The sequence below is a fragment of the Molossus molossus genome, unplaced genomic scaffold (genome assembly GCF_014108415.1).
Source record: "Molossus molossus isolate mMolMol1 unplaced genomic scaffold, mMolMol1.p scaffold_m16_p_2, whole genome shotgun sequence".
NCBI classification, from domain to species: Eukaryota; Metazoa; Chordata; class Mammalia; order Chiroptera; family Molossidae; genus Molossus; species Molossus molossus.
Window position 1 is genome coordinate 19,162,831 of NW_023425355.1, and position 17,114 is coordinate 19,179,944.

Consider the following 17,114-nt stretch of genomic DNA (forward strand, 5'->3'; position numbering starts at 1 on the left):
TAAAAATTAAAAAAAATAAATTAAATTAAATTGTAGAATATGACCAGTGGGGGGCCTTCAGGAGGTGGCCAATCGATGTTCTCTCTCATCGATGTTTCTATCTCTCTCCCTCTCCCTTCCTCTCTCTTAAATCAATAAAGGGGGGGATTAAAAAACAAACAAACAAACAACAACAACAACAAAACGGTCTGTTTCTAAAGGTAATTGGGTGGAAGATGGACACAGTCTCAAGAAACAGCCTGATCCCAAGAGAGTGAGGCTGAAGATCCAAAACAATTATTACAGACAAACAGGGCTTTGGACGGATAAGTCAGAAGCCTCTGAACAGATCCTGAATTGTGCCTGGAGAGCTTTAAAATGCAAAGCAAGCTGGGCCTGTGTGGCTCAGTGGTTGAGCGCAGACCCATGCACCAAAAAATTGCCGTTTTGATTCCCGGTTAGGATACATGCCCAGGTTGTGGGCCCGATCCCCAGTGGGGGGCATGCAGGAGGCGGCCAATCGATATTCTCTCTAAAATCAATAAAGAAACGAAAAATTTTAAACAGGTTCTAAAGCAAACAGGTTACCCATGTTTGGTTCAGTACGCCGAAGACATCGTTAGCATGTTAGTTGATGTTCACACTCTTTCATTTTATTAAGAAAATGTTCTAGTCATTGTCATTTTTAAACTGGTGTAGGATCCCTATCACATACTTTTCCCCATTTGATTCCTTTATTTATCTATTTTTGCTTAAATGGAATTCATTGGAGGTGACATTGGTTAATAATATTATATAGGTTTCCAGTGTACAATGCCATGATACATTATCTGTACGTTTCATTGTGTGCCCACCACCCTCCTTCTGTCACCACATATTTGACTCTTTACCCTCCTCATCTTTCCACCACCCACTCTTTCCTTTTGTAACCACCATACTGTTGTCTGCGATCACATATTTTTTGTTGTGAAGTCTGTTAACATTAAACAAGAGAATGTTTTGTTCCAAGTGTTTATGCAATTAATAACAATGCCAAGTTTTTTATCTTTTGCTGTACATTGCATAATTATCCCAACCTATACAATTCGAGTCAGAAACCATCTGCTTCTTGAATGACATTTGGTTTGTTTAAAATGCATCAATTAAACAGACATGTGTAACTATGGCAATGAAAGAAATATTTTGCAAATATAAAGAAGTGACATCTGAGACAAAGCACTGTTCAAAACAAAACTTGTTGCTTCTCTCATGGAAACAAATTTCCAAATAATTTACCAACTAGAAAATGTTAAGGATTGACTAATATTATAAAACATGATTATGTGCGTCATATGTGATCTCGAAATCCATCATCTCTCCAGTTCATACATCAGCAGTAATAAAGAATTAAATACTTAAGATCTGACTTTGTTAATTATGTAAATAAATTACGTGGGCAAAGAGGAAAAGAGTTAGAAAGATGGTAAAAGACCCGAAAACCATGCCAAAGATGGGAATTTTCACATGGAATTGGAATCTTCGTACGTGAGGCTTAAGCATCTTCAGAAACTGAAAGGCTTGTCATGTAGAAAAGGAATCACAGTTACACATAGTTACAGAAGGCAGATCTAGGGATAGTTGGTGGAAATTTTTCTTTCTGTCAGGGTTTTCATTTATAGCAGCTACTAACTCTTCTAACACATTTTGAGTTGAAGAAATAGATAACCAAAGTTGTTAAAGCCCAGAAGGTAGATATGATTCTGAGCATATACTTAACTTAATGATAAATATTTTAGCAATTTGCATGCCTTTTACCTCTCCCTTACTTCTGGTATGACTGATTTTTTAAAAAATATAGTTTGAGGCTGCCAGAGAACTGGTTCTGGGTAATGAAGGTCCTATGGTAACTTATAAATGTTAACATAAGTCGCTAAACCTAGATATGGTTAACGCCAACAATAATGTAGATGTTTCTTCTTTTTCTTTGTTTAAATTAGTATTTGATTTTATCTTCAAGACCATAACAGTGGTCTGCTTCTAGTTTACTATCTGGTTTTATTATTACTTAATGCCATTTTTGGACACATGCCAGGATCAAAGCATGTTCAGTTTCAGATTTGTGCAATTTTAATTGCTACTTATGCAACTGTACTTTCTCAAACATTTGTAATAATGTTATTTCATTTAAAAGTTCAGAGAACTCTTCCCTGGCTAGTTTTGCTCAGTGGTTAGAGCTTCGGCCTGCAGTCCAGAGAGACCCGGATTCAGTTCCCGCTAAGGGCACGTACCTCGGTTGCAGTTTGTCCCCGGCCCTGGTTGGGTCATGTGGGTGGCAACCACTTGATGTGTCCCTTTCACGTCGATGTTTCTCTCTCTCTCTTCTTGTCTCTCCTTCCCGCTGTGTCTGAACACAAAATGGAAAAATCTCCTCAGTTGAGGATAAAAAAAAAAAAAAGTCACAGAACTCTAGCAATTGCCAATTTCACAATTTATAATCAGCAACCTTCTAGAAAGACGAAGCTTTATCCTACATATCTACAAATAGATTACTTCAATTTTGATTGATCTGAAATTAATCATGACTCAAGGAAAGATGTCCTCATGTAATACCATGTAGACATCAAAAAAATATGTCTAGCTCTGGTCTGTGTGGTGCAGATGGTTGGAGCAACGCCCCTTAAAACAAAAGGTTCCGGGTTCCATCCCTGGTCAGGGCTGCTGTGGGAAAAAACTGATCAATGTTTCTTACACACATGGATGTTTCTCTCTCTAAAAACAACAAAAAAAGCCTGACTCATTTGTCAAAAATTGATTAAGTAAAATAAATTTTTTAAAAAAATTGCTAAGTGCCATGAAAGATTGAAGAGGAAAATAGTCAGAGCTAAGGGAAGATCTGATTCTGGGTTAACTGAGAACCATGAAGAACTTTTTGCAAATAATACTAATATGTGATGATATTTTTAAAAAGATTTAAAGCATAAAAACGTCCGGAACAGAATGCAAAAGAGAATATGAGAAATGAGACAGACCATTCAAATTTTATGAAATGGAACAGTAAAAAAAAAAATTAGGTGAACTGATCTATCTTGCAAGATGACTTGAATTGATAAAAGGAGGAAGCTTAACAAAACATAGGGTCAAATAGCATGGACCTGGTATATAATATGCCATCTAGGATATTTTACACTGTAAATTATGAGTTACAAGTGACATTTATGTGCAGGTCATATAATGCACATAAAAATCTCAAGTTTAGATCCTAAAATTTTTTCCACATTTTAATTTATGATATATTCAATATTATCAATTCTTTCGATAAGAGATAGTACCCATGGGAAAATGCAGACGACTTTCAACATCCAGAAAGAAGTTGTTCATTATGATAATATATGGAAACTCCGAACTTAAAATATGCTTTACTAGTTTGATATCGAGAATGTTTTACATATGAATCAAAAACAACCTTGCACAGACATGGCAATCCTCAAAAAGTAGTAATCCCCCCTATGATTACCGTTTCCAATCAGTTACTGGCAATGGCAGAGAATCTAAGGTAGGCTGGGTCAGGGTGTATTAGAATTGGAGTCAGGGGGAATGCAAGGTTGTATGATTAGTTTGAACACTTTGACAGGTCATTTTAATGAGCCCTCTGGTACACGATGCTCAAGCATTGCATAATGAGATTCACAGGCTGGCCTGTCTGCATGCAACCTCTTTGCTGCCAGCTTAACCTTTCTAAGGTGCCATTTACATCATGTTATGGAAATGTAATGATATTCATTTGATGTTTAGCATGGACTTCTGCCTTCTTGAGGTATTATAATGGACATAAGAATGTTGGGAATTTGATAGTTTGCTTGCAAATGATTCATCTAGGTGACAGCAGTATTATTTCTGCGCATTCGTATTTTCTGGAATTTTGATTGATTTGAGCTAAAAACAAGTCATGTAACATGTAGATGAAAGGGAGACACCCTGTGAATTTTCTCCTACTGGCAGAAAAATAACTAGCCATTCAGTAAGACATTTATTCCTGAATGGTCCAGGGTTTATTTCCATCCTATAAAGTCACCATTACAGTCAATAAATTGTTTAATTTGTATGCCATAGCTTCCTTGAAAAGCTGCAGACAGACAAATTATGACATGGTCGTTAGCATAGTATTTGTTATATATTGCACAGTAATCACCTTCAACACTTCAGAAAATAAAATTATTTATCCTTCTCTTTGAGAGACTTAAGGACTGGTTTTCATGGAATGGTTAATATTTCTAAACGCACTGGCTAAGAAAAATACCTCCGTATTTTGAATGTCTTCATATGATGAACCCGAGCAGAAAGGAACCATCACAGAGAAAGGATTTGTCCATGAACAAGTAAAGGGAAAGTGAGTTAAACCAGGTTTCTAAAATTTACTACAAAGGATTCATAAATTGTTAAGTTCATATAATTAATTTATGTTCAGTTCTATCTGGAAGTGTCACAAATTGCAAAATGCAAACGTAGGTAGCAATTATTGGAGTCACCATGGAAGAAATAGTTAACTGTTCTTTTCTCATTAAAAGATAAAATTTCAGAAGCCTTTTGAAACAATTCCTTAAAAATTAAATTCTAATAATTTGACTTACAGGAATATTTTATGGATATTTATAAAGCGATGCATAGCCTGGTTATTCACAGATGTGCAAATATAGAGCCTTTTGCAAGTTCATTAAATAAAGAAATAGAATACTTATATTTAAATAATGATATTTGAATGCCTTCTATGGATTATAGAAATAGGTAAGACGGTGGTTCAAACTGTAAACTTTGAAACTGTGAATGAGAAAGGTATCAAATCCCAAATGTCATTGAACTTTATATGATTTTAAAATGATATAGAGCCATCAATGACCAAACAACATAACTTGATCTCCACTTGAGGCCTTCTGTTTAATATGACAGTTTTGCTTTAGAAACCTCAAAGGTGTATATGTGATCATTTCAAATAGGAGAGTTGTATTTCAGGAACATGGTACTAGTGCTGGTAGTGTTTTTATGCACATTTAAGAAGGGACAAGAAACAGTATTGTTGACTAAAAGAGTCCTTAGAAACCCTTTAATTCTCTGGATTTACCCCAAGTGAGTTCAATTTATGAGGGTCAAGAGGGTTGAGGATGAGTACATGACCAGGCGAATTACAGATAAATTCTAGGGCTTTTTATTTTTTTTGGCAAGGGCTTTTAGTTACGCTAGTAGTATAGGTGTCCTAGGATGGGATAAAAAATTTTTAAACTAGCCTGGCCGGTGTGGCTCAGTGGTTGAGAGTCAACCCATGCACCAAGAGGTGGGCGGTTCCATTCCCGGTCAGGGCACATGCCCAAGTTGTGGGCCTGATCCCCAGTGGGGGGCGTGCAAGAGCCGGTCAGTCGATGTTCTCTCTCATTGATGTTTCTCTCTCTCTCTCCCTCTCTCTTCCTTCCTCTCTAAAATCAATAAAGAAAAAATACTTTTAAAACTAAATTGCCTTGTTTTTTTATGCATAGATAAGCAAGTGAACACAAAACTCCATTCCCCTTACATCAGAGTATAACATATATAGCAAGGATCTTCAAATGTTTTCACATCTCCATCTGAAGAGATTGCTGACTGTCAAACCTGAATTTGTGAAAGTATCCTTATCCTGTCATAGAAATTATTAGTTTTTTTATTTTCTCGATTTTTTATTGACTTTACTAGGGTGACATTGGTTAATAAAATTATATAGGTGTGAAGTGTATAATTATATAATACAGCATCTGTATACTGTATTGTGTATTCACCACCCATAGTCAAGTTTCCTTTCATCCTCATTTATCCCCTTTTATCCTCCTCTACCTCCCCCACCCCTCTGGTAATCACCATCCTGTTGTCTGTATCTATGAGTTTTTTGTCTTTTTTTTTTGCTTAACCTCTTCACCTTTTTCACCCAACCCCCCAAACCCCTCCCCTCTGACAGTTGCTTGTCTATTCTCTGTATTTATGACTCTGCTTCTATTTTGTTTATTTATTTTATTCATTAGATTCTACATATAAGTGAAATCATATGGTATTTGTCTTTCTCTGACTGGTTTATTTCAATTAGCTTTGTATAAATTTCCTACATAATTATCTCTTAATTGTATATTGCACACTGCTAGTAGTGAAGAATTTTGGTTGATCTGTTGTTACATAGCAAACTATCCCTAATCTTTGGAGCCTAAAACAAAAAAACAATTGTACGGTATATTTTTTTCGGTCAGGAATAGGGATAGTACACAGAAGAGATAACTATCTCTGCTCCACAATGACTGGAGACTAAAATGGGATGGTTTAAATGTCTAGAGATGGCTGGGGTGACTCAAATGAGGCCCAAAACTATAATCAACACAATGGGTTCTTCATGTTCATATCTAACACCTGAACTAGAGTAACTGCAACAGCTGGATGTCTCTGGCTATCTTGAGCTTCCTCACAGTATGGTGGTCTCCTAGTAGTCAGACTCCTTTCAATGCAGCTGGTTTTCCCCAGAGTGAGAGTTCTAAGGGAGCAAGACAGAAGCTTCAAGATTTGGTTACAGAGGGCCTACCCATATTTAGTGTGGTAGAGGACTACATAGGGTATTAATATGAAGAAGTGAGGTCCATTGCAGAAGATGTCTTTGTAGACCAGCTACTATATATATATAGCAACGCTGCAACCAAAATACTGCTATTTCTGGTGGAGTTATCACATTTACTGGACATCTTGAACCTTTCGTTTTGGAAACTAAATGTTTCATCCTTATATTTGACACACACACACACACACACACATATATACAAATATATATATATATATATATATATATATAACATTCATTTGACATATATATATATACACACACACACACAAATATATATATATATATATATATATATATATAACATTCTGCTAAAATCACCATTTAAGATGATACCTATACTTTGCTATTATAATTACCATCAACTACTATCTATAACATGTAACTACTTTTTTTTTTATATTTTAGAATGTAGGATTGATTTAAATGAATTCCAATTCAAAATATTACCCCTAAGATTCTTTGAAAAGATGATTTCTACTTTAAATTGTCTAAGCCTACATGATTGAATACATTTGTTGTTATTTACAGTTTTAGCTCACTAGAATTTTACAGAAAAAGCAATAAAATGTTGTTAAATTTATTCATGGTTTGTATTCAAAAAAGTGAATTCTTGTCAAACCGTCTCTCAATAAATCAATGTTGAAATGATGATCAAAATTTCCATTGCGCTTGAATGTCTATAAAGGCTGACAGCCTCTTGCTTTAGAAAAATTTCACTTTATTCTGCATCTGGATGTGCCTTGTTTCACAATATAATGAAAGCAACTCTGCTGCCAGGTGAAGCAGGTTCACAAAAGCCTGAAATTGTTCCCAAATCAACATAATGTTAATGTGACTTCACTAGATAGTTGAAATAATGTATTTTCTAAATTGGATGCATTAAGCAATTATTCAGATCATAGCTGAAACCCTGTAATTTTCTTTCTTCCTTTCAGTCCCAGCGACGTGTCACATTTCACCTACCAGAAGGCTCTCAGGAAAGCAGCAGTGATGGTGGACTGGGAGACCATGATGCAGGCAGCCTTCCCAGCGCATCCCATGCTCTGCCTCTTGGCTATCCTCAGGAGGAGTACTTCGATCACACTGCACCCAACAACCGCACTGAAGGGGATGGCAACTCTGATCCCGAATCCAGTAAGTTATTCCTCTCTTGTCCTGCAGTATAAGTGGGCTTATTGTTTGCAAATCAAACAACTGTAGCCATATAACATTGGCCATTGAATTATGTTAACATGAGTTCCACATTTTTAAAAGGGAAAAATACAAAATTAGCTGGAGGGCCCATATATCTTCAGTTACTGTATTTAAAATGTGTGATCCTATCTACTTTGAGTAAAATTTATTATGAAATTTAATACAGTCCTTGTGTTTAAGAATAGCTAGGATTTTCTATTTAGATCTGCATATCCATGTATTTATATGTACATAACCAGTCATTTCATTTAATGTTATTCATTTGTTTGTATACATATGAATTATTTTTAAAATTCATGAAAAATTTTTTTTTCGTTTTCTTTTTTCTAATAAATAAGAACTATAGGAAATTTTCTTTTGAAGGGAATAAGAGATCCTGACTCCAACGCAAAGGAGTTGGTCTTAGGTTGTCAATAACGTACTGAACCCACATGTCTTGTGCCATGTTACTGTTTAAAAAGATATTCAGCTTTGGTCTCCAGACTAAGGGCAGAAGAGGCTATAATTTATAAAATGCAAAGATGTCAATTCTTAAAAAAAGAATTATGAAGCTGATACTAAATAGAGAACTTCATTAAATGTATTACCTTTCAAATGTATTGAACATCCTGCTTCCTGATAATTTAGAAGGTACAAAATTGGTAAGGTTAGACATATCTCAAAAGATTCTTGTGTTCCAAGAATTAGAATTTGCTCCAGTGATGTTTTCTATACATACAAGTGTGTAGGTACAAAAAAGTATACCATATATGTGATAGAGAAGAGACATAGGTATAAACCAATATGAAAAAAAAGAGACCAAGTAATGAGCAAAAACATATGAAATAACAATATAAAATGGAAATTTTGAAAAGTTATTTTGAGCATGAAGGTTTGTAGGGGTGCATACTTTAAATAAAGCATCTAGTTCTGAGAACAAAATGGCTTCCCCACCACAATGTTTTAATCCCCTATTTTTGAAACCCCCCAAAATAAGGGAAATCAATTAGTTGAACATCAAGATGTAACCTAAGACTAAATATACAGAACCAATGACAGCATAACATAAACCATTTTCTCTCTGCAAGGGTAGATATTGGTGTATAGAAAACGCATGTACATATGTGATTGTAATATGTTTGTGTGTGTGTGCCCAATGTAGTATGTATTTGAAGATCAGTGTATAAAAGGCTGTTAAAAAAAAGAAAGTAGATATCAGATATTAAAAGTGTTTTAACATACACACTTTAAAGACTTTTTAGACACCAAATTCAGAAAGTCCTAAACATCTGCTCTCCTTGTGTTCACTATGATACTTAGAATAATTTATCAATATTCATTCTGAGGATGAAAAATTCTGTAATATCCAACACTAAATCTACCTTTCATTTACTATGTACAAGAGGACATCATGACTGCTAGTAGAGATGCAAAGTTATGACTATATCCACCACTACAATACATTTAGAGTCAACCTCTAAGAATGTGGTCACAAGCAACAAATATGCATTAGCAAGGTGTCCTTGCTCTTTTTCATGCCATCATTTACTGTTTCAATTATAGGCCTATCACTTCCTGCTTAACAGATAATAATAGAGAGTTGAAATGAGCATCATTTCTATAAACTACAGAGAGTTGATTCCTTTGTATATGCCATGTTACTAAATCATTTTCTTAGAGGATTGCACAGCAGCCATGGAAGAATAAACTCAGAGTAACCCTAAAATAAACTTTCAAATTGAATGAGACAAAGGTGGAATGTTATTGATAGTAAAAGGGGAAGGATTGGTATGTGTTAGAAATTATGAAACATTTAAAATGCAATGCAGGTTTATTAATTCCAATCACATATAACAAATGATATATGATATGAAGTAGCTGTTTTAAAAATATTCAGATGAAGAGTTCTTTATTGGACCTGTGTTGACAGTGTAAGTGTTAGCAACGATGTATGAGCTAACATACTTAAGAGCTGTATTTTTAGTTTGTTTTCCCCTGGCTGGTTTGGCTCAGCGGTTGGAGCATTGGCCTGTGGACCAAAGAGTCCTGTGTTCAGTTCCTGCTAGGGGCATGTACCCCAAAAATAAATAAATAAAATAAAGTTTGTTTCTATCAGGAACTAAACATGTCTCTCTCCTAATCATATTGATACCATTATTTTGATCATTAAATATTTTATTCATAATTACAGGATGAAGCAATGGCAAAATGTAAGTTATTAAAGTTCTTTATTAATTGGGATTTATTTTAAAATTAGGAAGACTCTAGGCAATAATAATAGTAATACAAATAATATATTTTGTGACTTGGTATTTTAATAAGCTTATGCAAAAGGTAGAGATAATTAAAAATTAACGTCCATTTCTATATATGCTTAACAATATTCATGGGTCAATGTTTAAGGTTTATTTTTACTATGAGTGATATTAACTAGCTACTCACCCATTGGACCTGGAACTTCCCTCTAAACCAGGTTCCAAAAGAATTTTTGGCCCTGGCCAGTTTGGCTCAGCAGTTTGAGGGTGGCCCATGGACCAGAGAGTCCCAGGTTCGATTCCCAGTAAGATCACATACCTCGGTTGCAGTTTGTCCCTGGCCCTGGTTGGGGTTGTGTGGGTGGCAACCAGTCAATGTCTCTCTCTCATGTCGATGTTTCTCTCTCTCTCCCTCCCACTCTATCTGAAGATAAATGCAAAAATGTCCTTGGGTGAGGATAAAAAAAATAAAAGAATTTTTGGATCAGGTGCTCCATTTTGGACAATACAGGACCTAATTATCACAAGTGCAAGAAGCACAATATTTCACTTTAAGAAGTTGTGTGATCCTAAAATGGCATCCTAGTGAGATTTCTAACATAGTATGTGTGTGTATGTTTTGTTTTGATTAAAAAGAAAAAAAATCGCTGAGGCAAGATTTGCCCTAGCAAAATAATCTCTTTAGGCTAATGCAGATGATAAGGTACATTGATTTTCCCAAAAGAAACTCTATAGCTCCGAAACAGTACATAATAATGGGTTTTGTGATGTGGAGCAGATGCCAATAAACTGTGCAGTGTTAGTCAATAGCACCACAAGTCCGAATGGAAACTGGTAGAGGAAATAAATGCTGTCCTTAAGCGATGGAATTAATTTATGTAGATCCCATTTCATATTTTGAAATGCATTATATCTGCAATCTGCTTTCTTTTCTGCTAATGAATTGCCCTAAATAGTACACAGTTCTGAAAATTTCTTGTTACTTCGTAGAAACAGGTAGAAACACAACTTTTGTGAATAAGATTTTCCTAAAAATGCGATAAAGGGATTTATTATTATTTTTTATTTTCTTTATTGATGTTTAGAGGAAGAGAGAGATGGAAACATCGATGAGAGAGAACATGGATTGGCCACCTCCTGCATGCCCCCCACTGGGGATCGAGCCCATAACCTGGGCATGTGCCCTGACCAGGAATTGAACCAGCGACCTCTTGGTGCATGGGTCAGTGCTCAACCACTGAGCCACACTGGCTGGGCAATAAAGGGATTTATTAATACAACTTTAACATACATTTCCCAGGTTGATAAAATTTTGCAGATTAGCCCGACTGGTGTGGCTCAGTTGTATGAGCGTCATCCATTGCACCAGGAAGTCCCCGGTTCGATTCCTGGTCAGGGCATATGCTCAGATACATGTTTCTCTCTTATCAATGTTTCTATCTTTCTTTCCCTCTAATGCAACATTCTCTTCCATTCCATTGGAAAGCTTTTTGAGTTTTTGTTTTTTGTACTATGTTTCCCTAGCGGGAACCGAACCCGGGACTCTCTGGTCGTAGGCCGACGCTCAACCACTTAGCCAAACTGGCCAGGGCACTTTTTGAATTTTTCACTTTCATAATTGCAATCTTCTGACTTTAGCCTTTGGTATGAGAGTCACTTCATGTCATTCTATGAGTGTTTGTCTTTGTCAGTTAACAGCTTCTGTCCCAGAGCTTTCCTCCCACTATGACCCCATCAAGTAATGTGTACCATTTCCTGTCTTTGAAGCTAGCTATTTTGATAGAAAAAAACAAACAGAGCCCTGGCCGGTTTGGCTCAGCAGTTAGAACATTGGCCTGCGGTCCAGAGAGACCCGGGTTCGGTTCCCGCTAAGGGCACGTACCTCGGTTGCAGTTTGTCCCCGGCCCTGGTTGGGTCATGCGGGTGGCAGCCACTCGATGTGTCCCTTTCACGTCGATGTTTCTCTCTCTCTCTCCCTCCCGCTCTACCTGAACAAAAAATGGAAAAATGTCCTCAGGTGAGGATAAAAAAAAAGCAAAAAGCAAACAGAAATCCAATTCACAAATAGCATTATCGGTTGCTGCTGGTTTATGGTGGATACTCTAACAGGTAATGTCCTTGCATTTTCCAAGACTTTGTGGAGACACACAAGGGTGTAGCCCTAGTAGAGAACAGGGTGTATCTGTGTCCTGCTGGGAATTTTATATATCAAGATTTAATATTTATTGAGAGATCTGGGAACAGTGTGATCCTCTTGGGAATACACTAAACACACTAAACTACACATGGCTCTGTGTTCATATCCACTTGTTTATAAGTAGCATTAGGTAAAATATAATTCATGAAGAGAAGAGCAAAAAATACTTTCCAACTTTCTTTTGTAAAACATTGCTCTGATATTATAATTCAGGCTAAGTTTGGATACACATGGAAATATTAGCAAAGGTCTACCATGCAAAACTTCAGAGATCTTTTTACAAGTTCATATATATGAAGTCAGATGTATGTGTATGTTTTCTCCGAAGTAAAGAATGCATTGCTATTCTCTCACTATGTGTGAGTTAGAGAGAAAAGGGTACCTTCTAAATTTCTAAAAATCAACTGGCATATTATAATTCGAATTGTCATAGGTAACATCCCTGTTGCTTGGGAAGAGAAATGGTGAAATACAATGATTTTAAAGAGATTCAAGTCAGTAAGTCAGTCTTCAGTTTACCAGCTGTAAATCAGTTCATTTTCAAAGAGAATTCTCCTAAGGGGGGGGGGGGTGTCTTGGTTTAATCAGTGTTTTAATTGTCTTTAACTGATAAAGTTATCTGTATTTTTTAAAACCTTCCACTGGATATGGTCATTTCACACATGTAAGTCACTCTATCTGAAAATGTTTCACTTGGTCTAGTGTCTAAAATATGAGCTTAAAGTAGCAATACTTATGTGTAAAATTTCATCCACTTTAAAAAATGTGAATGCTTTTCTTTCACATTATAAATTTCTGAGATATCAAAAAAAAAAAGAGTTCTACATTTAAAATAAGGAGGAATATATTTTTTCATTGATATAAAAATGATAAATCTCTCTGCTAGACTATATTTTAACTTAACATCTCTTTGACATTCATTTTTCTTTCACTAGATCAGGTTTGCTTAGCACTCTAATATGGTATTAATTAATTCACTAAAAGGAAGTAATTAATCTTTCCCTGGCAACACTTTCATTGATCCTCTACCAGTAATATAATTACATGTTATAAAAAGTGGAAGACCAATTTGATTGACTAGAGTACTACTCAGAGAAATGCAAAATTTTGTCTTGATCTGCTGAAACTGTTGGCATGAATAATATTAGAGTAATTATTAATTGAACGTTTGATTAATAAAATATCTCATTGTGAATGTAGATAATTGGGAAAATTAAAAAATAAAAAACATAAAACTTTCAAAGAATCACCTAATAATAGATCATTAAAATCCCACCCATTCAGAATTAAGAACATTAGAGGTCAGGTACCTGAAGACAAAATAAAACTGTCCAAATATTTTCCCAGGTAAATGATGATACACATGTATGTGTAAATTATCCTTCTGAAAAATTCAACAAGAAAATACCATTCAGTTTGTCTAAAAACATAATAGTGCTTTATGTATTTTATGGGGATGGTAGTGCTTACTCATCAAGAGGGTGTCACAGAAAATGATCTAAATCCACAGTTTAGGCCTGGCTGGTGTGGCTCAGTGGTTGAGCATAGACCTATGCACCAAGAGGTTATCGGTTCAATTCCTGATCAGGGCACATGCCCAGGTTGTGGGCCTGATCCCCAGTGAGGGGCATGCAGGAGGTGACCAGTCGATATTCTCTCTCATGAATGTTTCTATCTCTCTCCCTCTCCCTTCCTCTTTCTCTAAAATCAATAAAGAAAAAAAAAAATTTAACAAAAAAATAAATAAATAAATCCACAGTTCAGCAAGTGTTACTCAGATAAGTGTTAATTATTTTTGTTGGTTGTCAAATACCCAGGATATTTGACTTCATAGGTCCTCCCTATTTCTTCAACATGTATTTTTGTAGGAACCCACACATCAATTCTTATATTATAACAAAAAGAAAACTGAAGGCTGTCATTTGGTTGATATTGTTATGTGGAACAAATTGGAACTGCGTTGAATGGAAGAAAGAGAACTTATACTCTTTATTATTAATTATGAAGCCAGGCACATTCTACCTCTGCTGGCTATGAATTGGAAAAGTAGCTTCCTAAACTGTGTACATTCTTAGCCTGCAAAGTATTGTCGTCGGTCCATAGGGGTGAAGGGAACAAAATAATGAAATAGATAATTTCCATCCCCTCAGCAAAACTGAAGTCACATCTATTGAAAGAGAAATTAATCAGTATTTCTAAGGACTGATATTATCAGTTATTATTTCTATTATGTCCCACTTAATGAAAGGGACTTGAGTGAAAGGTCCTGGATTTGGGAGGTATAAGACAAATGCCTGCCAACTTCCATTGCCTTGCCAAGGGACAACGACATATAGCTTTATACTTCTATTGAAATGGGAAAAAAAGAAAAGAAAAGAAAATTCATCAAGTAGAGTAATATATTTTAAGCTAACAATATCAAAATCACTTTCTTTCATTCTCAAAGGAAAATCATTGCAGTCATGAATACTGTCGGTGACTATCAGCTTATTTTAGTCCTTGATATGTTATATAAATAAAAGAGCATATAAATAGATTACAAAGAATGGTTTTACCCAAGAGTTCAGCTGTCTTCCATTGCTTGGGAAAGAATAAAGTACACTTGATAGTAGTTTGTATGCTAAACGAGCTTAGGCAGATATAAACCATGATATAGTGGCAGATGCTCTGAAATATATATTAATTTTATCACTTAAACTGACATGCTTTTGCAAAGTCAGTTTTGCTCTCTTCAAGCTTATGAAAGTTGAAACACATCTATCATAATAAGAAAATGGGTGGAACAAATCTGACTATACTATCCTATCATATCCAACTTTCCTATATAGGAAATGCCATCACAACATACACCAGTTGAAAAATGACTTATAATTTGCAGTTTCTTAGGCTTTGTGAAGGCAATGAAGGATTTATACTACAGGTAGTCTTTGAAAAAAAAAAGTCCAAAAGTCATGGATCAAAATGAAAGTATATCTCTAAAGCTGGAGACTGGACAACATTTACAGGATTCCCTTTGGGTGACAGCGTCTAAGATGACTGTATCTTTAGTATCTTAAATCTGATATGGATTAGATAGAGGTTTATCAGTCAAAAGCAGGCACTCGAAGCAAAGCGATCGCTTCCGTTGTCTTTTCCGTCTGAAAATAACAAACACGAGGAGCTTGGCACAGGCTGGCAATGGAAAGCCAATGCCATAGATCTGGAATGTTAGTAAACTTGAATAACCGCCTTCAGTGACAGGCTAGGTGGCCTTCTCTTCACAATAACCCTTCCTTTGCCTCTAAATTTTTATTGGGCTGCCTACGCCATATAATAAAGTTCATTTGACATTTATACTTCTATTATTTATGAGTCAGGAGACAGGTTTTTTTTTTTTTTTATGACCTTCTTCTGTCTTTCATCAAACTCTCATTCCTCACTTTTCTTTGCCTATAAGACTGTGTCATTCGCTTTTTTTTTCTGTAGCCCTTTGAAAGACAATATAATCAGTCATGTGAAATGCAACTTTTGGGTGACTTGGGATATTTATTTATTTATTTTTATTATTTTTTTATCCTCACCCAAGGGCACTTTTGCATACATCTTCAGATAGAGTGGGAGGGAGAGAGGGGGGAAGAGAGAGAGAGAGAAACATCGATGTGAGAGAGACACATCGAATGGCTGCCACTCACAAGACCCCAACCGGGGCCGGGGACAAACTGCAATAGAGGTACGTGCCCTTAGCAGGAACCAAACCCGGGACTCTCTAGTCCGCAGACCAACACTCTAACCGCTGAGCCAAGCAGGCCAGGGTGACTTGGGATATTTAACAACATTATTCACACACCCATTTCTTGTTTTAAAATAATTTCTATATTTTAATGAGTGAGGGACAATATAGCAATAAATTTCTCTCTATGACACTTTTAGATTATAGAGTATCTTACAATTCTCATAATTGATTTCATCGACGGAACACTCAACAAGTAGTGAGTATCAAGGAATTCATTAAATAATGAATAATTCTAGACAATTTTACAGGATTCTTGCATTTTTAAAAATTAAGGGGGACATCTGTAACACCTTCAACAGTAAAATATATATCAAACAAATTACTATCTTTATTGAATGTTGAAGCCACCTAATAGAGAATAAAAGTGATAGTGTTTGCTGAACCCAATTTCTCCTCATTTAATTAGTAATCTTGGCAATTGTTCTTTAAGTTCCATTGAAATGAAAATAAAGAACACAATCTTAGTCTGTCACTTCCTTTTTATCAAAGTGAGATCAGAACAATTTGTAGGTTACATAGAGAAGTTCCTCTAAATAGTATTCATGAAATCCTCTAAAAGTTTTTTTTTTTTTTTTTTTTCCCCTCCGAAATGTTTTCCCTGTCATTTGTATAGCTCTCAAAAGCAATGAGAAAGCAGGTGATTTTAAATATTAATTTCGGTCCAGCCGGTGTGGCTCAGTAGTTGAGCATCAAACCATGCACCAAGAGGTTGCTAGTTTGATTCCCGGTCAGGGCACATGCCCAGGTTGTGGGCCAGATCCCCAGTGGGGGGCATGCAGGAGGCGGCCAGTCGATGTTCTCTCTCATCGATGTTTCTCTCTCTCTCCCCCTTCCTCTCTCTCTAAAATCAATAAAGGAAAAATAAATAAATATTAATTTTGCTTATCTATTTAAACCATACTTTAAAAAATTTGGATGCTAACTCATAATTTTATTGTAACACTTCATTTTGTAATCGCTAGTCATAAAATCTCCTCACCGCAGACCATAACAGATCATCTCCTGTAGGCCATCATTTTGCCTATTTCAGGGTCCTAATTCAGACACTGCAATTAACTGGCTATGTGGCCTTGCATAGACCTTTTAACCTCATTGTATCTTCTTTTCCTTGGCTATAAAATGAGGAAATTATACTGA

The 17,114-nt window shown here is 35.7% G+C and overlaps 1 protein-coding gene across 3 annotated transcripts in view; it reads left to right on the forward strand.

Moving 5' to 3' along the window:
* Nucleotides 1–17,114, forward strand: part of PCDH11X (protocadherin 11 X-linked) — a 770,886-nt gene that overhangs the window by 565,763 nt on the left and 188,009 nt on the right. For all 3 annotated transcript variants that reach the window (XM_036270518.1, XM_036270519.1, XM_036270520.1), the window contains one exon: nucleotides 7,516–7,714. In XM_036270518.1, coding sequence (XP_036126411.1) covers nucleotides 7,516–7,714 — 199 coding nt within the window. The remainder of the gene's footprint in view (nucleotides 1–7,515; nucleotides 7,715–17,114) is intronic.